A 19,617-nucleotide genomic window follows, 5' to 3' on the forward strand; every position below is an offset into this window, starting at 1 on the left:
AGTTTCATTACTGCTTCTTTTAAATATAGCGAATTATTAAAGACGTCAGTTTCAATAAAACATATATATTTCAAACAGAAAAAACGATAAAATGCATTCATAAATAACAAGAATGACATAGTTGTGACACAGTGATAGATTTAAAACAAAAAATAATACATTTTTGAAACAGCTAGCTGCCTCTGGAAGTATTTTTCTCGTCCTTTTCAATTTCAAGTTGCCATACTTAAGTCCGTGCATAAGTCAGCGAGGAATCATTAAAATCATTTGCGCAGTGACTGGTAGTAGTTGGCCAGGACGGCCCAGGCGCGCGGCGCCATAAAGCCGTCTGGTGGATTCTGTCCACTCCTTGCCAACCCTAAATAAGCACAATAATAATTTTTTTTTTTTTATTTTTTTTTGCTTAAATAAAACTAACCTCTCATTTTGGTCCCCGAGATGAACTCAAAGTCGGCCTTGCGACTTGGGTCAAAGAAGTCCATGGCTCGCTTGGTGGTGTTGTAAGCAGCAACTCGGAAGGGCAGAATCTCCAGACCAGGCAGTCCAGGGGCCATGGACAAAACGCGGCTTCCGTGAGTTGCATCGTAGAGGTCTCGAGACGGCGGGTCGGGGTGAGGCATACCAGCAGGGTCACGGCCAACAATGTAGAAATTAGCACCGGCATTCATTCGTGATTTTGCATGCCATTGGACCTTTAAAAATAAATTCCATCAGCACTTTTCAATTTACATATTTTTTAAAGCATACTTCAGTGGGTCCTGCGTACATCATAGGCGAGGGGAAGATGGCCAAGAGCGTCGAACTAGGGTCGAGCACGCCATCCTCAAGTACAGCTTGATGTTGTTGCATTCGAACGGCGAGTGGAACGTCATCTTCCTTAGTCCAGCCTCCAAGAGGATGCAAAAGCAACACTGGGCGTCGGAAGCCTCGTTCCTCGAGCAATCGTCGCCTTGTGTCCTATAATTGAATCTTGTATTATTTCTGTTTGCGTTTTTAAATTAGTAAGACAAACCTGCATCAGCAGAGCGTGTCCATTGTGAATTGGGTTGCGCAGCTGGAAAGCAAAAACTGCATCAGCACCCATCGCTTTGCATTTCTCACGGATCTCATTGGGCGTCAGACGGTAATCATCCAGTCCGTCATTCCACCTAATACGGTCCAGCACCTCAATTTCTCCGCCCACCAACCAGTCACCACTCTCGTGGATCATCTGAAGGAAAATGCACAAAAATCAGGCTGCGAAGTTAAGAATAAGATTATTTTAACCTTGACGTAGGGGTGTCCGAGGTTGTTGGTGCCAAATTGTCTACAGCATCGTTCTTCCTTACGATGGGTGTAGAATTGCGGTTTTCGCAGAATAGCCACCGGCTGAGACTGGTAGTGGAGGGAGATTGCCGAGCACCCCTCGAGACGCGTCTTGTCCTCGGTTGAAGCTGCCAACACGATGGGTACTGTATGGTTGGTCACCACTTTGGTGCCGTCAAGGAGACAGCCGAAGTGCTGGCATTGCAAAAACTGGTCTTCCGTCATGAAGCCTTTGAGCGGTGCAGCCCAACCTTCGGCTAGCACCTGAACCCATTGCAGATCGACGTCACCAATGGAAAGTGCGGGTAGCTCGAGGGCCTCTTGCTTTGATGAAGCCACCCGGTTCTCATCAACAAAAAGCTCTGGCACTCGCGAATCGGCTCCAATCAACGAACGTGGGATAATGCCCTGCGCAGAAGGTGAAAGTTAGAAAAATCAGGGTCAAGCGTACCTTATATTTTTATTTATTTGGGATATCTACATTCAAATCAGGTGAAATTTCCCTAATGACAAACCTAACAAAAACAACACTACGGTTTTATTAATATAAATTGTCAAAAATGACCCGAAAATATTTTAATGGAAAATACCCTTCATTCTCATCTGATAGGAGTATAACAAGATTTAAATTTTTCATATGATATCAACCTCAGCAGCTAATAGAGCATAAAGAAACTATAAGCTTTATATATAATGTATGATTTTTTCCTCAAATAAATGCCATTTCTTGGTAAAGTTTTCTCTTTTTTGTGGGGAAATAAAAAGCCAATAATAATAGGTTTTATCGCATTAATTCTTCCGCTCTTGTTGACGGTGGTGGTAAAATACCTACATGCTCGACAAGAAGGTCAACGACCTGCATCATGCTCTCATCAACGCTGCAGTCGACCGTCTTGACAACAAGATCAGGGCACTCAGGTTTTTCATATGCTTGGTCCAGTCCAGTGAAGCCTAAAAAAAACTTGTTAGTTTTTCCAACAAAAATAAGGATCGTCAAAAATGCAAACCTTTTATGTCGCCTTTGCGCGCCTTCTTGTACAAGCCTTTGACATCTCTCGTCTCGCATATGTTCAATGGGGTGTCGACGAACACCTCAAAGAAGGGCAGGTCACTGTCACGGTGCACTTTACGAGCCATTTCACGGTCCTACAAAAAAAGTTATTTAATTTAAAGAAATAAAACAATTTAAATTTTACTACAAACCTTGGAGAAGGGTGAAACGAAGCTGCAAAGGGCAACGACTCCGCTGTCCGCAAACAACTTGGCCACCTCAGCCACGCGTCTGATGTTCTCCTCTCGGTCCTCCTTGGAAAAACCAAGATTTTTGTTGAGTCCTGTGCGGATGTTGTCCCCGTCCAGTCCGTAAGCAGGCACTCCCCTAGCAACCAAGTACGACTCCAGCTCAAAGCTAATCGACGTCTTTCCCGCGCCAGACAAGCCTATTAAAACATAAATGTTTAAACTTCATCTAAAACTATATATTTTAAAGGAACCAACCTGTGAACCAGACGGTGCATCCTCGGAAGCCGCGTAAGTGTCCTAACACTTGACCTCGCTTGTCTCTGGACACATGGTGCTTCTGCTCGGTCACATTTGTTGCCACTTGCAACGCCTGGAAAATTTATTTTAAAATTTAGAATAAAATAGGAAGTGTCAGTTAGGTGTGATGTTTAAAGCAAAAGCGTGGAGGTTAAGGTATTAGAGAGGTTTGTTTGGAGTGCCGCCACCAAAAGCTTACCCAGGCTGAGGGTTGAGAGAAACAACCCCCGCCGAGAGAGATCAGACCTGAAGGTTGATGCATTCCCTGCGAACACCAAACAAGTGTTGGTTAGAGCAGGATTATTTATCAACATAATTAAATTTAAAAAAAAAACCATATTGACATGTTCAGTGAAAAAAATTGTATTTTACATGCAAAAAAATACATGCTTCATTGCAATAAGGAAATTAATGTGAAACCACGTGAGACTTGGTTGTTATTTTTATTCTCAAGAACAAAGTACCGTCACTTGATACCTTTCTTCCTTTTACATGCAATATAAATATATTTTCTCTATGGTATCAAAAATTGGCTTTCTATAATCCTTAATTCCATTAGAATAAAAATAACATTAAAAATCTCTAAATCTAATAATATTTTAAATTGAAATTAATTTGAATATTCCAGAATAATAAAAAAGGGAAAGCAACGTATTCACTAGATTTTTAGATGAATGGTAATTCATCTTACTTTCATTCACTCTTGTTTTTTTTTTTCAAATTATATATCCTAACAAAGTTTCTAAACATAACAACAGCAAAAACTCTACTTGTTGGTCGGGAAATTAATTGGAATCGAATTTGATTGACACCAGGACTAATGCAGAGTTAATTGCTTTTTGCGAGGACAGTGAGCGGCCTACTTGAGCGAATCGACAACTTCAGCCAATGGAGCGGAGTATGTTTTGTCGCACGCAGATATGAAAGAGAGAACAAGGTGCATTTACAGCAACACAGAGAGCACAAAGATGATCAAGAGAGAAATTTTGGTTTTCGAGGTCACGCTGCTGAGAGGAAACTTTCCCGAAAAAAGTATTTAATAAAAAAAAACTCGCTTTCGCTCTTTTGACGAATCAGTTCTACAGTAATTCCCAAAAAGGATTTTACACTTAAAAATATCACGGAAAACAATTATATATATTTTTTGCACAAGTTGTATTCGGCAGGAGGTCTGAATCCTGGTGAGACCAAAAAGCTTTTTGCGTTTCCTTTGCAAGCTCAAACCGCCTTTTTGGTGACAAACTTAAATCCCCGGTTTGAATATATTTTGCTTATCTAAACACGTTTTCCACGGTGCAATACTTTGATAATTTGTTATCAACTTCATGCGTGGAAATACAAATAATTCATGTTTGATTAGTGTCCTCGCAAAAGGATTCAAAAATATTTTTTATTAAAAAAATTATAATGCTTCGTTGCACATTAGGGTAAAAAGACCTTTTAGATAAGGTTTATTGTTGAGTTCATGGTAAATTAGGTAAATTAAATAGACATTTCCTAATGAAATGATCGGATGCATAAAATAAGATGGGAAAAGCAAAATAAATTATTCCTCTATTTCTATGAGTGTGTTTTAGTATGAACTTTATTATAAATAAATTTTTAATGTCACTTTGCTTCCAGCAATATTATAAAATTAATTAATTTCATGCCACTGATTCTCTTTTCTATAAACCGGTACATGAAGATATCAATCTATGCAAACGAAGAGAGGAAAACTAATGACATTAATGTTAGTGGGCTTTTGAGAATTATTGCAGGCTCATAAAAAGCTGCGTCATATGCTGTTTTCTCATTGGCAAAGGAGCAACAAGGATATATTTATTCAATTGAATGCATCGAGCAAGCGAAAAAATTTAACACGTGAGCAGCAGACGGGTTTGTTTGCTCAAGGGAACTGCTGTCTTTTAACAGCACAAGTTTCTTTATTTGCTTAAATGATATTTTTTAGCTGTAGAACTGTAGGTCAAAAGAGACGAAGAGGGAAAAAAATAATAATGAAAATAATTTTTATAATTACAAATAAAAATTAATTAATTAATGAAAAGCTGCCTTTTCCTATTTAAGATTGATTAATTATAATTATTAAATAGAGGTATATGTTTAGATAATAAGATTAATTAATAATTAAAAGACTTTCTTAAAATTATTATTCAGTAGTCTTATTTATAAATATTTTTTATAATGAAACCTTGAACCCGCTTGGACCTTTATAAATTAAATTTAATTAAATTTGGTTAAAAAAATATATCCAAAGATCATTAGAAATTCTTATTAAATTATAAATGAATTTTTACGTAAAGGTATGTATTTTATTCATGCTCTCATGCACACAAAAAGGTTAAAAAATGAAGCTCGTTGAATGTTTTAAAATAAATAAAACCCACCGTGCGTTGCTTTTTCGGCTCGTTATCTTGCGGCATGATATCGTATTCAATCTCAAGTCCGTCTCCTGGGGCTCGTCTTTTGACTCTCCGGTAGGGTCGCGGTCAGTGACCTCTTGTGACCCACTTTCAGCCCTCGTGTGTAAGGGTCAATTTTACAAGCTCGGCAATTTTTGCTCTCCTTCTAATTCCGAGTTGCACGGTACGTCAAATTCTCACTGCCGACGCCCGAAGACGAACTACCACGAACCACGACCACGGAGGCACAGTGCCGTCAGCACGTCAGCAGCAGATAAAAGACAATGTGGATGGGAGAACGATAGAGTGGGAGTATGTAAAGGAGGCGGTGGATGCCCGGTCGCTGCTATTGTATTTTTTTCTGACTGCTGAGGAGGGAGTCGGTGGTGCGCCGCCAAAAGACCTTGCGAGTGCAGTCTCGCGAAGCCCCTTGACCGTCCTCGAGGGTGCTGCGGCCGCCGAATTGACGGCAGAACACGGCCCCCTTTCGCAGGACTGCTGTCACCTCTTTTATTCTGCTGTTGTTTATTTTGCAAGTTCTTGGCAGGACTGGAAGGGGCGCCATGTTGGTACCACCGCGGGAATTTTGAATTTGATCCCGATCTGCCCCTATCCGAGTTGAGCTGCGTTCGAAATCGCAAACAAAGACAGGAGGTGCGGTTTTCAGGGTGATTTTGGGGTTGTTACTGAGGGCGGGATGGACAGCTCGAGCTTCACGTCGGGTGTGTCGAAGCAGGGAGTGGTGGAGCGGTCTCTTGGCAAAGGAAAATCTGAGGTCAGCTTGAGCGCCTTTGCCTTGCTCTTCTCCGAGGCCGTGCAGTACTGTCAAAGCAGGGTCTACACGGTACCTGAGCTACAGAAAAGGTTTCGTCTGAAAAATTTTAATTTTTACACTATATTATCATTAGATTACTTTCGTGTGTCCTCCAGGTTGCATGAAATGGGTGTCGATGTTGGAAGCCGAGTGGTCGACCTGTATTTTGTCAGGGACAAAAGCTGCAAGCGAGAGACAAAGCTGTTGAACATCCTTCTCTTCATTAAGACCACTGTTTGGAAGGTAAAAATTAATTTTATTGACAAACTCTACTGAAACTACTTTTAAAATCACCACAGAATTTATTTGGCAAAGAGGCTGACAAGTTGGAGCACGCAAACGATGACGAGAGGACATACTATATCATTGAGAAGACGGCCCTGGTGAATACTTTTGTGTCTGTGCCAAGGGACAAGAGCAGTTTGAACTGTGCCATCTTCACTGCTGGGATTGTTGAAGCCATTCTCACCTCTTGCAATTTTGTAATTCTAGCAGATTTTAAATCGCCACTTTTTTCTAATTAAGTGTAAATTTTCTACAGCCAGCAAAGGTGTCGGCTCATTGGCACCAGGGAACCACCTACATGATCAAATTTGAAGAGAGTGTCACCTCTAGGGACCAGCAGCTTGAGGAGAGATAAAGCTGAGTTGTCTTCTTGTAAATAATTCTTACAATTCCTCTTTATTGTTAAAATAAATTCATAAGTTTAGTTTTACGATTATTATTTTGAACTTATAGATAGTTCAATTTAATGATCACCTCATTTGAAGGCAATTTAGGATTTGTGCCTGCATTACATCGCCTGTAAATTTTGCATATTACTTATTACTTTATTTTTGCATTGATAAATGCTTTGTAGAATTAATAAAAAAAAAATATTTAAAACCCATTTTTAAAATTTTAAGAAACATAAGAAAATAACGCAGGTTTTAAAAAAATCTTTGAGAGCCTCAGACTGCACAGAAGTTTTAAAAAATGCATTGGATAAAATTGAGAAAAGATTTCATTTTCTAACAGCACAACCTCTCTCAAGGCAAGAGACTAGAATAACATCAATATCGTTACCCACGGCCTTCAACCCTCATAGCATTATGTAGTCACACAGTCTTTAGTTAACACCTCTATTCCAGAGTTATAATTTTGCTGTTGAGGTATATCGAGCTTCAAAGTTCATCTCGATTGCCATCTTTCTTGTTATCCTGGACATCACGGGCACATCGGAAGCCCAAATTTGCAGCCGAGCTGTCTGGTGTATTTTGACTCCGAGCGGCGCAGCGGAATCGATAACAATAGCTTTCGTGACAAAGGAAAGAGCCACCTTTTTTCACTTTGTCTTTTTGTGGCAAATCCTATAATTTTTTATTGAAAAAAATTTGTCTTTGATGAATAACTTGTGAACATACTCTATTTGGAAGACGCCACCAGTCTTCTGTCCATTCCCAGACATTGCCCAGCATGTTCTTCAGGCCGTACTTGTTCTCAGGAAAATGGTCCACGGGACAAGTGAATTCGAATCCATCCTCAGCTGAGTTTATGTCTGGGAAATCGCCTTGCCAGATGTTAATTCTATGAAATGAATTTTGTAAATTAAATTAACCATCATTACTTTATAATTGACAGTAAAAAATTGCACTACTTATCTGGAGTTTGATATTAGAAAAACATTTTAGTATACAAAAATCTCAGCTGTATCTACATTATTTTCTAACCTGTGCTTTCCATGTGGCATGGGGTTGTTCCCCCATGAAAACAGTCTGTCTCGAAGGCCAGCTCTGCAAGCGCGCTCCCACTCTGCTTCTGTGGGAAGTCGAAGACCCAGCCACTCACAAAAGGCCTTGGCGTCATTCCAGCTCACATGAACTACAGGATTCTCCATCTCTGATAATCCATAGAAAATTAATATTTGAACTAAAAATTTGGAATGTCATACGTTGAGATAGGCTGGAGTCAGGCCCAAATGGGTGACGCCAGTCAGCTCCTTTGATTGATAGCCACCATGGTGCAGCGGCCACGGCCGATGGATCCTGCGCCTTAATTAATTCTTTGCTTACCAAGCTTTCAAAAACAAAGGATGTCCCAAATTTTTCAGCCTGAAATACAATTGAATACTCTGAATATTTTTTTAAAACTTTTTGAATATTCTTAAAAAAAATCTATATTAAAAATAATATTTAGAATTGGAATTTTAAGACCAGGAAAGAAATTTTTTGCACACTTATTTTTTAAAGCTAATAAATGGTTTGTTTTGATTGAATTATTTTTCACTTTTGATGCGAAATTTTGCGGAGCAATTTTTACCTCGGTAACATAGCCAGTTTTCTGAACAAAGAGCTCAAATTCTTTGTTGCTGACTTCATGTTTTTGAAGATGGAAAGGTTTTAGTGTGACATTTCTGGCAGGACCTTCACCGTCGGCAGCAAATATTGGACGATCCGTACCCATTAGAAATTCTCCACCCGGAATGAGAATCAGAGGGTTTAGACCAATCGCTTCAAGAGTTCCACTGGACTGAGGTTCACTAGAGGGATTCTTATCAGCCGAGGAAAGGCTTAAAGGATCGCAAGTCGAAGAATCTCTACTGGTTGCTGAACCACAGCCACAAGACGAACCCGAGTCTGAATTACCCGCGCCGACAAGGCTGAATTGGAGCAAAAGCATTGCCATGGAAACCATGTTGTTTGACTGAAAACGGAGAGAATCAAGAATCACATTAAAACATTTTTTTTAAATACATATAGCATGAATATATAAAAACAGAGTTATTTAAAAAAATATTGTTTCAGTAAAAAATAAGGTTTAAAACGCTGCCTTCCAAAAATGCGCTCATAAATTTTTATAATTATCAGGCGTTTACCCGCATTATAATTGAATTGTCGTGTTATCTCTGTTGTCACAAAATATATTATGATAATTTTCTTTTTTGAAAACTTTGCAAAAATTATATTAATAACGATTAATAATGTGGAAGTTTTTTGTGAATATGTAATATAATATTAGTAGTTGCAAGTTGCAATTAAAACAAAATATTTACACGAATCATCATCCAGACTAATCTCTCTTACTATCGTTCCGAATATTGATGAGAGTAAAATAAATCATGTATCGTCATGTATGCGTGTTGTTGTTGTTGTTGTTGTTGTGGTTGTGGCTGGTTGTGGCTCTAGTTTGGCTCTAGTTTTAACAGGTGGTGTAAGTGGGCGAGTCCAAAAAGGGTGGAAGTAATGGAGTCTAACTTTTGTATGAAATAACTCATTTTCATTGGAGGAAAACTACTTTTTAGCTGTCAAAATCTGGCTCCCCTCTTTTGTACAGTACTTTGTCAAACTCTCGACGCCTCGACGCTCTCGACTTTGAAGAAGAGAAAGGAAAAGACCTAAATTGGACCTAAATTTGTTGCTTTTGTCGTTGCTTTTGTCCTCCGTTCTCGCTGAAGATAATTAGAGCGATAAAAGTGGATCGACCGGCCAGTGACTAATTTCTCTATTCCGCCTGATCGCAGCGCCCTCGCGGGTTTCACCTCTTGCACAAAGAGTGCAGTTAAAAAGTTCTTTTGGTTCTTTTACTGTTTGCCAAGCTGTCGTCTCTCGTCAACCCTTTCAACGCAATACGCCGACACCTGTTTTTGTTGGCCAGCTCCAGGATACCAGTATTTTCGGTCAACCAACTGCATTGTTCGTCCTTTTTAACAACAGGAAGCAACGATAAAGTAAATACATGAGTGATATGTAAACGTGATTTTACTAATAACATAGAATTCATTTTCATTTTAAAAGAGTATCTTAATTGACACACATATAATTATGTACTATTTTCCGCTATTTTCACTTTTACATAAAAATAGCAACTACATGTGAATGGAAAAAGGAAAGGACTTTTATGAGAATTGATATTAAGCATGTTAAATAATATTCTATTCAAATCAATACAATATTCGCGTAAAATAAATAGACCACTTATAAAAAAATATAAAATAAATATTAAAATCATAATATAATTTTTTTATGTTGTTATAAAGGTGTAGTGTTTTTGTTTCAGACTGCAATTAAAGGTCTAATCTCCTTGAAAAGTATGGGATCAATGAGCTGCAGAGAGAAATCGGCAACTCTGGCACCAAATGACGAGAATGATGAATTTGTTGAGGCGGTGGTCGCTGATTCGGCTGACCTTGCAGAAGGACAGTAAGTTTTCCTGTGTCCAACGCGTCCGGCCGGAATATAATTATTAAAATAACGTAACTATTTCCAGGATGAAGGAAGTCTCGATTGCTGAGGATGGCAAAGTTTTGGTGGCTCGACTGAAAGGAGGCGCTGTTACAGCCATTGGGGCTAAGTGCTCTCACTATGGTGCCCCGCTGGTCAAGGGCGCCATGGGTGACAACCGCGTTCGTTGCCCTTGGCATGGTGCCTGCTTCAACCTTACAACCGGTAACCATTAAGTTAATTTCATTTTAATTTTTAATTATTTCTCTGATAAGGTGATATCGAGGATTTTCCTGGTCTGGACGGAGTAGCTTGTCACGAGGCGCGCGAAGTTGGGGGCAAGATTATGGTTCGAGCTCGCAAATCGCAATTGCAGAGTCACAAACGCACATGCAATATGGTTGCCAGAGATGAGGCCAACACTCAGACGGCCCTCGTCATTGGTGGAGGTGGTTTTTCCCTTACTTTTATCTTCTTTAAGGGCCTATTACAGATAACGCCAATTAAGTAAAATAAACTACAGAGACACTTCTTTATCTATATCAAAACGTTTATAGCTTTTGGCTAGTTGAATATCCACTTAATAAAAAAAATGAAGTTCTCGTCACAAAGTCCATGCAACCAATTTTTAAAGCTCTGTTATTGTACATTGATTAACAAAATGATTTAATTACATTAGGTGCTGCTGGTGCCACATGTATTGAGTCTTTGCGTCAGAATGGTTTTACCGGCCGCATCATGTTACTGTGTGCTGAAAACTTCTTGCCTTATGACCGGCCTAAGCTAAGCAAAGCCCTTGACGCTGATCCTGCAAAAATTGCCCTGCGAGATGCCGAGTTCTACCAGAAAAATGGAATTGAGGTTCACTTGGGCGCTGAAGTCAATTCCATCGACCCTGGGAGAAAGTTAGTCTCCTTGGAACAGGGCGAGGAACTGAGCTACGATGGTATTGTGATTGCTACTGGATCTGAGTAATTTATTTCTAATTCAGTTGTTAGTGTTATATTAAACTAAAAATTTACAGAGCTCGTGGGGTGGATGGCATTGAAGGATGTGACCTGAAGAACATCTTCACCTTGCGGACAGTGCAGGACGCCAACGAGATCGCCACCGTAGCCAAGGGAAAGAAGGTCGTCATAATTGGAAACTCCTTTATCGGTTTGTTGAGCATTATGTATAGTTTGTATACACTTTCTTAAATGTTTAAAAATACCCTTCATTTCAACAGGGATGGAAGTTGCCGCCTACATGAAGGGCAAGGCACTAACTGTGACCATAGTGGGACGCTCTGCTGTACCTTTGGAACCGGTGCTAGGCTCAGAAATTGGCGCTGCCGTCCTTAAGCTTTTCACTGACAACGAGATTGTGCACCTAGGTGGCCGTTCCGTCTCATCATTTGTAGGATCTGAAGGTGCTGTCAGTGGCGTCAAACTGGATGATGGCCAAACTCTTGATGCTGAACTGGTTGTTGCTGGAATTGGTGCCACACCAAATTCAAAATTCCTGACTAGCAGCGGAGTTCGTCTGGACTCGCGCGGCTTTGTTGTTGTTGACCAGGTACACCTTTGTCAGAATTTTCTCCCCCAAAAATTCCAAGTATCATATTTTTATCTTCTTAAAAATCACAGAATCTGAGGACCAATTTGGATGGGGTGTTCGCAGCCGGTGATGTAACTGCTGCTCCCCTTTCTTTGAATGGCCGCGCTTTGCCAGAACCAGTTAACATTGGGCATTGGCAACTGTCACATTTCCATGGGAAAATTGCTGGACGTAATTTAGCCGCCTTATTGGCCGGACGTCCCCAAGAGTTCACTCCGTTGGACGCTGTGCCCTTCTTCTGGACCATGCTCTTTGGAAAAAGCATTCGATATGCTGGTAAATAAAAATAAAAACTTCATTTGCAAGCAGATATTGTGCAAATTTAAATTATTTTCTATAGGGTATGGCCATGGATTCGAAGAAATTCACATGGTGGGTGATCCCAGTGCGCTTCAGTTTGAGGCATATTACCTCAAAGGTGGAGAGGCGGTGGCAATTGCAACCCTTAACGCAGACCCTGTGGCTGCCCAGTTTGCTGAGCACTTAGCAGCCAAGCGACCGGCCCTGAGTAAGGAGCGCCTGCTTGCCGATCACACATACTGGCGCAAATAACCTGATTAAATCCGCCCGTCAACATCATCAGTTATTGACTTCATAACTCATTATATTTACAGACTACAAAAACCTCCTCCTTAGCACAAATTCGTAATATTACAGTATTTTCTCATCAAAAGCATCCCTCCATGTTTATATTTTTAGAAAGGTTTATTTATTGTTGGTTTTGTAATAATTTCTATTTCATAGTGTCTCAATACAATACACTGAGAATAATCACAAAAATTAGTTTATTTTAATACTGTCAAATGTCACAGATAAAAATTTAATTGAAGTATTATTTAGTTTTAAATATGAACAGATTGCCACACAATGTTTCTTAAAAGACATTGAAGAGAAAAATATTTAAGAGTTTCTTCCAGTCGCAGTTGTCTGATTTAAAAGAGCTAATATTTTAGTTTTGAGAGGGCAGCTTGCAGCTCCTCTCGATCTTCAGGTTTAATGCGGTGGCATAGCACAAGTATTTTGTTATGCAGACGGTAACGCCACTTCAAGTCTATGCCTGCCAAGGAACGCAGGCGCCGTTCAAACTGGGAGTACAGTAGCCACTTCACTTCTATAGTGCGGAGGGTCACAGCCTGCTTAGGTGCCACAATACATATGTGATCAGCCATCAAATCTAGAAGCCCCACTGACACTCGGAAGGTTCTACTACCCAAGCCAAAGTGCTTGATGCCTGCGACCAGCCTTGCTGCCTGAATGTATCCTAAAGCCGAGACTTTATTCATCATTGCACGCCGACTCATTGAGTGCAGCATCAGAGGCTGCACACGCACCACAGGGGGAGGTGACAGAACCTCCCAAAACATCCTGGAAAAATTAAAATCATGAATCATGAACATCAAAATTAAAAGCATAATTAGTTTGTAAATGTATAACACTTACAGTATATTTTCCCCACTCTCGTAAACTCTCCTTAAAGTTTTGTACACACTGCCTTCACAAAATTTCTTTGTGCTAGGATGCACCTCGAGCTCTCCGAAATCATAGAAGTTGCCATTAAATTCGGCTCCTGTGAGACTGAGTGTATTTATAAGGTTGTGCTGCACTTTATTTGTGTTCACCTTCCAACCATATTTCGGTGTATCTTCATTCAGCTTGGTTAGGAACCTATAAATGATAAAGAATTTTAGTATTTATTTTTAAATTTTATTTATGTAAATACCTGAGGGCAACATTTTTGTCTAGAGAAAGCAAAAGGAAATCATCGGAAAATGTCAGGAGGACAGTGTCCTCACGATAAAGGAATTCCGAGAGGTGCTCTTGGCAGAAATTAAGAAGAGCTAGATTGCAGAGGTGGTTGCTTATCTTCAGTCCTTGGGCAACTCCCATCTTCATCTCAAAGACTTTGCAACCATAACTAAATTTTTGCCCTTTCAACATCGAGTTTATTTTACTGTTGATTTCAAGGCACGAAATGTGCTAGTTAAATTATTTAAATAAAAATGTTCACATCAAATTAATAAAATCTTACAACTTCTCCTTCTTGTTTATCAAAGCACTTAAGCGTCTTGAAATTCTGCATGTCCAAGTTGTACAGTGTTTCTGGATGCGACTGCAAGCAAAAAATTTTGAATTAAAAACTTGTATATGAGCAATTTTTTTATTGTCCTAACAATAAGAGCTTTGAATTTCTTGGGCATAGTTGAGTTCCACTCTTCCAAAATCTCCATCAATTTTTCCTGGTTGATAGTGCTGTATGCATCTTTTAGGTCAGTCAGGACAAAGAAGACTGGCTGTTTACAATCCTCGTTAAACCTTGGTCCTTTGGAAACAAATTTCAGAAAAAGAAAGAAAAAACGAAAGAAATATTACTATTGTAAAAACGTGTAAATTTTTCCCATTGGTTGAAGAGGTTATCTGGATGAGGAGTGTGCATATTTAGGAGTGCCATACCATCCCTATCTGGGTCCGGAATTTCCATTTCAATCTTTCGTTTTTTATGTTCTAATACGTACATTTCGTAAATTTGAAAAACTGTATCCTTCATAGAAATTTAAATAATATTTAACATACCAATCCTGTAAAAAAAGATATATAATACTAAATTAATAATACTATTTTTAATATTAAAATCAATAAAAAAATATAAAAATGACAATAAATATAAATAACGCAAGGTCTAATACACAACTAAAAAAAAAGTAATAAATAAAAATTGTTAGTTAAACGATAATTGGAAAAAAACGTTACTACTAAAATTGTAAAAATTGAAGCTTAATGATGTTAAATTGGGAAATAGTTATTTTGATATAAAATAGATTTGAAAAAAACCTTCTTTTGTAGACCACAAAACGGTTTCCCTCTTCCTTTGGTATAAAACGAATCACTGGCAATGACTTTGCCTCTGCCTTGTCAGCTGCAACATATTTCAAAATTCCATCATCGACCAGTTTGTTAAGGGCTCTGTCTGAGCGGCTGTGCCAGGAGCTTTTAGTGAAGTAGCAGGTCTGCCTAGTAGTGTCGTGTTTTGTGCAGTAAAAGGCAGAGCGAACAAGTGCAGGCACTAACTTCGAGGCCGTCCACACAGCCAGTTTCAAGACTAACTCTTTCTTTACATTTCTTTTATGGATGCAGCCAAGCCACCCTTCCGAGAGCTCCTTCCCCAATCGAAGGTACTTCATTATTTCACCAACAGAGACAATAGGTTTTTCCTAAAAACGAACGATTTTTAATTATTATTATTTTTTGACGCACTAGAATCAGAATTATGTGTAAATTATTAACCTTTACAATATCCCTAGCAAGTTTCATAAGTTGCTTGTTATTGTTACCAATGAAGTTCTGAGGAAGAATTTTCAGCAATGCTGCTGATAAAAAGGTCAGCACGACCTTCTCAGGAACAGGGCCATCTTGTCTTTTTTTTGGTACTGTGATTTTGTTTCTTCGACAGGCCTCATCGACACCATGTCCCACGTTAAATTTCCTTTTTAATTTAAGCAATTGCAATCATATTGTTTTAAATTTTGTAAATTGTTAACCTCCAGTTTTTGATCAGAATGTCCAAGGTTTGGCGCATCTGTGTCTCAACATCTATAGCCTCTACACCGTGGAGTAGTTTGTAAACTTTGTCTTGAATAACGGAAGGCCGAAGTTTAGTTCTTTTGTTGGAAACGTAAAGCAGCGGGCGACGTAGGTCCACTGGCTGATATGCATAATATTCGTGATTCATGTTTTTCTTCCTTTTGTGAACTGAAAGTTTGAGTTAAAAGGTATGTTTTAATTATTTTTTACACGCTACAATTATACGTTATTATATTATGACTCACCTTAAAATGACATTAAATACGATTTATTTTTCTTGTATAAAACACTCAAAGCTATTGCCGGTGTTTTGCAAAATCTTATCATCCATCAAATTAAAAACATAATTTATCGGCAACGGCAGTTCCAGGGCAATTTGTGACCATAGAAGAAATATCTCAAAATATCTAGTTTGTTTTTGTTATTTGCAGCGCCAACAGCTGCAAATCATGCACCAATCAAAACAAAGATAGGGATAGGAAGGGGGCGTGGTAATATTTTCTGACCAGCTCCTGACTGTTGTTGCAACAACAACAATCCTGACTGCGATTTTGTAATTTGTATAACGTTTTTATTTAAAAAAAAGGAAAATTAATATTTTTTGACGTTTTGAGGGACAAGTTACTTTTGAAATAGTTAATGTGTTAGTCTGAAAAGGGGCCGTTTTTATTTGATGGAGAGTGAAGCGGAAGCTCTTCAAAAGAAGCACAACTTTTACTTGTGCAAACTTCGAGCCTTGGCAAAGCCTCTTTCACAGTAAGCTATTATTATTATTTTTATATTTTTTGACGTTTTTCATATTTTATTAACTTGAGCATTCAATTTTTGAAGGGAGATTAGACAGCGGATCAGTGATGAGTTGCTGGCGAGATTGGCCCATTCTTTGCTCAACGAAACTGTCTTTGCCATCGTCCACGGACTAATGGAAATCCAACATGTGACCGAGGCGCAACTTGAGCAGCAGCGTATGGCTGTAACTAAGCAGCTACGATGTATGCAGATAAATTTTGTTTGTGTGACATTTTAAATTTACAATTAAACGTGTAGTTGAGAAGGCAAAAGTGGTGCAGGAAAGTAAAGGTCAGGCCGACCGGCAGCTGAAAGTAAAAAATCTCGAGCAATCTCATTCAGAGGCTCTCCGCCAACAGGATATGAGCATCCTCAACCAGTTTGATCACAAAGTAAGCCCAAAGTATTTTTTCAGAAGTTCATTTTTTAAATCAGGTTGTCGCAGGTTGCCGATCAGCAATGCACCCTTGAGTTGGCTGGTGTCCCTGGTTTCTATGTGACCACCAACCCTGTCGACATCCAAGCGCAGATGCATTTACTTGACTTCATCCTGCAACTAAGTGTGCTAAAACCAGACTAACTTAATTGTTCAGGTTTTTAGATACAATAAGGATAAGACTGACTGTGAAATAAATTTAATTTCTAATTACGAGGAATTTTATTCAGACACTGATGGTCTTGAAGATGTTGAAGCCACTCAAGGCAGTACTGATGATCATGCCAGACACTTGCGGATGCCAGTGTAGCTCCTTAATGTCTTTCTGGCCTTGGTGGATAAACAAAAGTTGTGGCGGCAAGTGCTGAAACAAAAATAACAATTTTAGACCTTTTAAAAACTCATTTCTGGCCAAATTTTAAATGACCATTGTTTTATTTGCCAAAAGTGCTGATAAGAAATGATATTTTTTGTTCCAAAAAACGTTAAGAGCCCTAAAATCTGATATCCGAGCATTAGCTATATTTCAGTACATTTTATTTAAAGTTTTAACTTTAAATGTGTAAATTCTCATTTTAAGCTGATTTCAATTTGCAATATTTTGAAAATGGCTTTACCGCCGTTTCCTCCTCTGGCCCATCACGCTCGACTGCAAGATCCCAAATAGCAATTTGGTCATCAGCACCACCTGAAGCAAAGACGGAACCTTCGCTAGGGTGCCACTCTACTGTGGTGACTGGCGCCGAGTGGTGCTTGAAAGTAGCCACCGCCTCCTACCAAAGAAGAATTATGTTCATGAGCAATTGAAAAAAAGACCTTAAAACTTAAGCAACCTTGAGCTGCCGGAGGTCCCAAACTTTGACCTTGCCATCGTCACCACCAGATACAATCATGGCCTCATTACGGTTCCAGTTGATTACGTTGACGTCTCCATCATGAGCTTTTGTTACCGTCAGCTTACATGCTTTCGATGGCGCTGCTCGAGTGTCCCAAATTTTGATGCTGAGAAAAGTTGAATCAACAAATTACATGCCAATTAAGATATTCAGAAAGAAAAAAAAAACTGAATATTTAAAAATGAATTAAAATATTTTTTATCAATACCTGCAATCAACAGAGCAGGAGGCAAGGACATTTCTCTCACTGGGCGACCATTGCACATCTTCAACGGACTTCTCATGTCCGGTCAGTGGCCGTTGGTCTACGATCCAGCCTGTTGCGTTTTCCTTAGGAGTCCAAATGTGAATGTTTTTCGCACAGTCCCCTGTCGCAAGCATGCCTTTGGTTGTTTGGCACCAGTCCATGGCAAACCCTTCTGTCTGGTGGCCCGAGAAAGTGTAGATTGGCTTTGGCTGGTCTTTGAGACCAATCCGCTCTGTCAGTACTGGGTCTTGAGGTCCCAGAGCCTCCAGTTTACGCAGCGATCCCGTCATGTCCCACACATGCACCTGACCAAGCTCAGACCACGTCGCAGCTACCACTTTGTCCCCAAGCCACGCACTCTTAAAAAGTAAAATTTTGGACAGATAAAATAAATTATATTTTAAAAAAAAGTACAAATGAAAAAATTATAATTTGCTTTTTTTCCTCTTAAACCTTACCCTGACTCTATTAATGCAGCCCTTGTGAGGCATCATTGTGCAATCCAGTCTAGGAAGCTCGTCAGCCTCAGCTTCAGAATCTGAATCCGAGTCTTCGTCATCATCGTCGGATTTTTCCTTCTTTTCCTCTTTTAGTGTTTTCCTCAAATTCGACATCTAAAATTATATAAAAATAAATTCCAAAGTTTGATAACAATTCAAAGAATTGAACCTTGATGGAGATCAGGTGGTTGGCATTCTTGCGCTCGCCTTGAGTACCAGCGACAAGGTAGCTGGTCAGAGGGAAAGGTCGATCGGCGCCTAGACTGTCTGACACTATATCAAAGCTCAGACATGGTGAGCCTGGAAGTGTCTTTAGTAAATTAATTTACTCAAATTAATTTTAATAACAATTTACCTGTTTTAGCCTGATGTAGGAAAACATAGGCCGTCTCGTCGCACTCGAGTTCTTCGTCCGACTGCATCGGCTGTCCTGGCAGATAAACCTTCCGCTTGGCTGCAGGCACTTCTTCCTCCTGCACATTTTCATCCTCCTCTTCTTCGTCTCCCGCCATTTCCACCTCATTACTATCCATCGGCGTGTCTCCTTCCACGTCCATTCTGTCCGAATAAACTGAAGAACCTCGAGTCAGTCGGACACACACGGCACACGTGCCTTTGTTTTCGAAAATTCTTTAACTCTCATATTGCACCATGGATGGCAGCACAGAGCCAGTAGAATAATTGAAACAACCGGTAACCGGTATGTATCATCCAATGCAAAATGTATAGTACTCTCACCTTCAGAAAACAGATAATCGGTATTTTTTATAATTTAACCAAAAGTACCGAAACTGTCGACGCGAGTTCCGCCGCTGAGATATGTCGAACCGAACCATGTGCTTGGCTTTTCGGCCAAAATTAAACCTCGATCGGTCGTTTCGACCGCCGTCTGCAACCGAAAAAAATATTTTCAAACGTTATGGGTGAAGTGAGAGTAAAATGAAGCTGAATTAATTGTTGGAAAGTATCTAAATACGCCGCCGACTGTGTCACGTTGCCTGTTTCAGGGGGCGAGGTCGATAAAATGGAAAGGAATTAGGTAATATATATTTGTCGAATTTCCGTTCAATTTATCAACTTATTTAATTTATTTTAATTCATTGATGCTTGTGTTCTGCTATTTCACCGAGTGAATACATCATTTTGAGATTTTCTCATGACTCAATTACTCCGTCATCTGTTGCAGATGCCGAAGTTGTATGGCGCGTTTGGAAAGCCTGCAGTCTGCGCTCTTGTCACGAATAATTACGCGGAAAGTGTTCAAAACGTGAGTGTTAATTGAATCTTTCAAATCGTTAGTATTAAATGCATT

At 39.4% G+C, this 19,617-nt stretch overlaps 7 protein-coding genes across 10 annotated transcripts; 3 read left to right on the forward strand and 4 right to left on the reverse strand.

Annotated features, from left to right (window-relative positions):
• Positions 1-49: 49 nt before the first annotated feature.
• Positions 50-5,777, reverse strand: LOC132196606 (bifunctional 3'-phosphoadenosine 5'-phosphosulfate synthase). 2 transcript variants are annotated; one of them, XM_059619377.1, is made up of 11 exons: positions 5,232-5,777; positions 3,044-3,109; positions 2,803-2,917; positions 2,509-2,744; positions 2,313-2,451; positions 2,138-2,256; positions 1,267-1,713; positions 1,013-1,210; positions 748-957; positions 419-692; positions 50-358 (listed from the first exon to the last, which is right to left on the reverse strand). In XM_059619377.1, the coding sequence occupies exons 1-11, from the start codon at positions 5,265-5,267 to the stop codon at positions 264-266; spliced, it is 1,935 nt and encodes a 644-aa protein (XP_059475360.1). In that variant the 5' UTR covers positions 5,268-5,777; the 3' UTR covers positions 50-263. The 2 variants fall into 2 exon arrangements, with proteins under 2 accessions (XP_059475360.1, XP_059475361.1); XM_059619378.1 differs by lacking the exon at positions 3,044-3,109 and having other exon boundaries at positions 5,232-5,776.
• Positions 5,558-6,949, forward strand: LOC132196616 (trafficking protein particle complex subunit 5). The gene is made up of 4 exons (XM_059619392.1): positions 5,558-6,110; positions 6,177-6,303; positions 6,360-6,542; positions 6,602-6,949. The coding sequence occupies exons 1-4, from the start codon at positions 5,944-5,946 to the stop codon at positions 6,698-6,700; spliced, it is 576 nt and encodes a 191-aa protein (XP_059475375.1). The 5' UTR covers positions 5,558-5,943; the 3' UTR covers positions 6,701-6,949.
• Positions 6,395-9,260, reverse strand: LOC132196612 (formylglycine-generating enzyme). Of its 2 annotated transcripts, none has more exons than XM_059619387.1 (6): positions 9,123-9,260; positions 8,359-8,742; positions 7,991-8,150; positions 7,770-7,938; positions 7,464-7,626; positions 6,395-7,409 (listed from the first exon to the last, which is right to left on the reverse strand). In XM_059619387.1, the coding sequence occupies exons 2-6, from the start codon at positions 8,731-8,733 to the stop codon at positions 7,224-7,226; spliced, it is 1,053 nt and encodes a 350-aa protein (XP_059475370.1). In that variant the 5' UTR covers positions 8,734-8,742; positions 9,123-9,260; the 3' UTR covers positions 6,395-7,223. The 2 variants fall into 2 exon arrangements, with proteins under 2 accessions (XP_059475370.1, XP_059475369.1); XM_059619386.1 differs by having other exon boundaries at positions 6,398-7,409; positions 9,092-9,249.
• Positions 9,261-9,377: 117 nt separating this feature from the next.
• On the forward strand, positions 9,378-12,652 carry LOC132196609 (apoptosis-inducing factor 3). 2 transcript variants are annotated; one of them, XM_059619381.1, is made up of 9 exons: positions 9,378-9,766; positions 10,082-10,238; positions 10,306-10,484; positions 10,535-10,708; positions 10,939-11,230; positions 11,284-11,417; positions 11,488-11,816; positions 11,888-12,134; positions 12,199-12,652. In XM_059619381.1, coding segments are annotated over exons 1-9 (1,725 nt in total). In that variant the 5' UTR covers positions 9,378-9,765; the 3' UTR covers positions 12,411-12,652. The 2 variants fall into 2 exon arrangements, with proteins under 2 accessions (XP_059475364.1, XP_059475365.1); XM_059619382.1 differs by having other exon boundaries at positions 9,615-9,766; positions 10,096-10,238.
• Positions 12,193-15,882, reverse strand: LOC132196611 (uncharacterized). Its single transcript, XM_059619385.1, has 10 exons — positions 15,683-15,882; positions 15,395-15,605; positions 15,141-15,339; positions 14,688-15,067; positions 14,229-14,434; positions 14,030-14,178; positions 13,888-13,968; positions 13,579-13,835; positions 13,299-13,523; positions 12,193-13,223 (listed from the first exon to the last, which is right to left on the reverse strand). The coding sequence occupies exons 5-10, from the start codon at positions 14,401-14,403 to the stop codon at positions 12,800-12,802; spliced, it is 1,311 nt and encodes a 436-aa protein (XP_059475368.1). The 5' UTR covers positions 14,404-14,434; positions 14,688-15,067; positions 15,141-15,339; positions 15,395-15,605; positions 15,683-15,882; the 3' UTR covers positions 12,193-12,799.
• A 36-nt stretch (positions 15,883-15,918) lies between these two features.
• LOC132196617 (gonadal protein gdl) lies at positions 15,919-16,875 on the forward strand. Its single transcript, XM_059619393.1, has 4 exons — positions 15,919-16,193; positions 16,269-16,429; positions 16,485-16,618; positions 16,672-16,875. Exons 1-4 carry the CDS (start codon positions 16,111-16,113, stop codon positions 16,804-16,806), a joined length of 513 nt encoding a protein of 170 aa, XP_059475376.1. The 5' UTR covers positions 15,919-16,110; the 3' UTR covers positions 16,807-16,875.
• On the reverse strand, positions 16,846-18,953 carry LOC132196610 (glutamate-rich WD repeat-containing protein 1). The gene is made up of 7 exons (XM_059619384.1): positions 18,661-18,953; positions 18,475-18,605; positions 18,264-18,419; positions 17,767-18,164; positions 17,496-17,664; positions 17,280-17,435; positions 16,846-17,026 (listed from the first exon to the last, which is right to left on the reverse strand). The coding sequence occupies exons 1-7, from the start codon at positions 18,860-18,862 to the stop codon at positions 16,889-16,891; spliced, it is 1,350 nt and encodes a 449-aa protein (XP_059475367.1). The 5' UTR covers positions 18,863-18,953; the 3' UTR covers positions 16,846-16,888.
• Positions 18,954-19,617: the final 664 nt, after the last annotated feature.

Source organism: Neocloeon triangulifer, unplaced genomic scaffold (genome assembly GCF_031216515.1).
Source record: "Neocloeon triangulifer isolate White Clay Creek 2 clone unplaced genomic scaffold, ASM3121651v1 ptg000012l, whole genome shotgun sequence".
Classification (NCBI taxonomy): Eukaryota; Metazoa; Arthropoda; class Insecta; order Ephemeroptera; family Baetidae; genus Neocloeon; species Neocloeon triangulifer.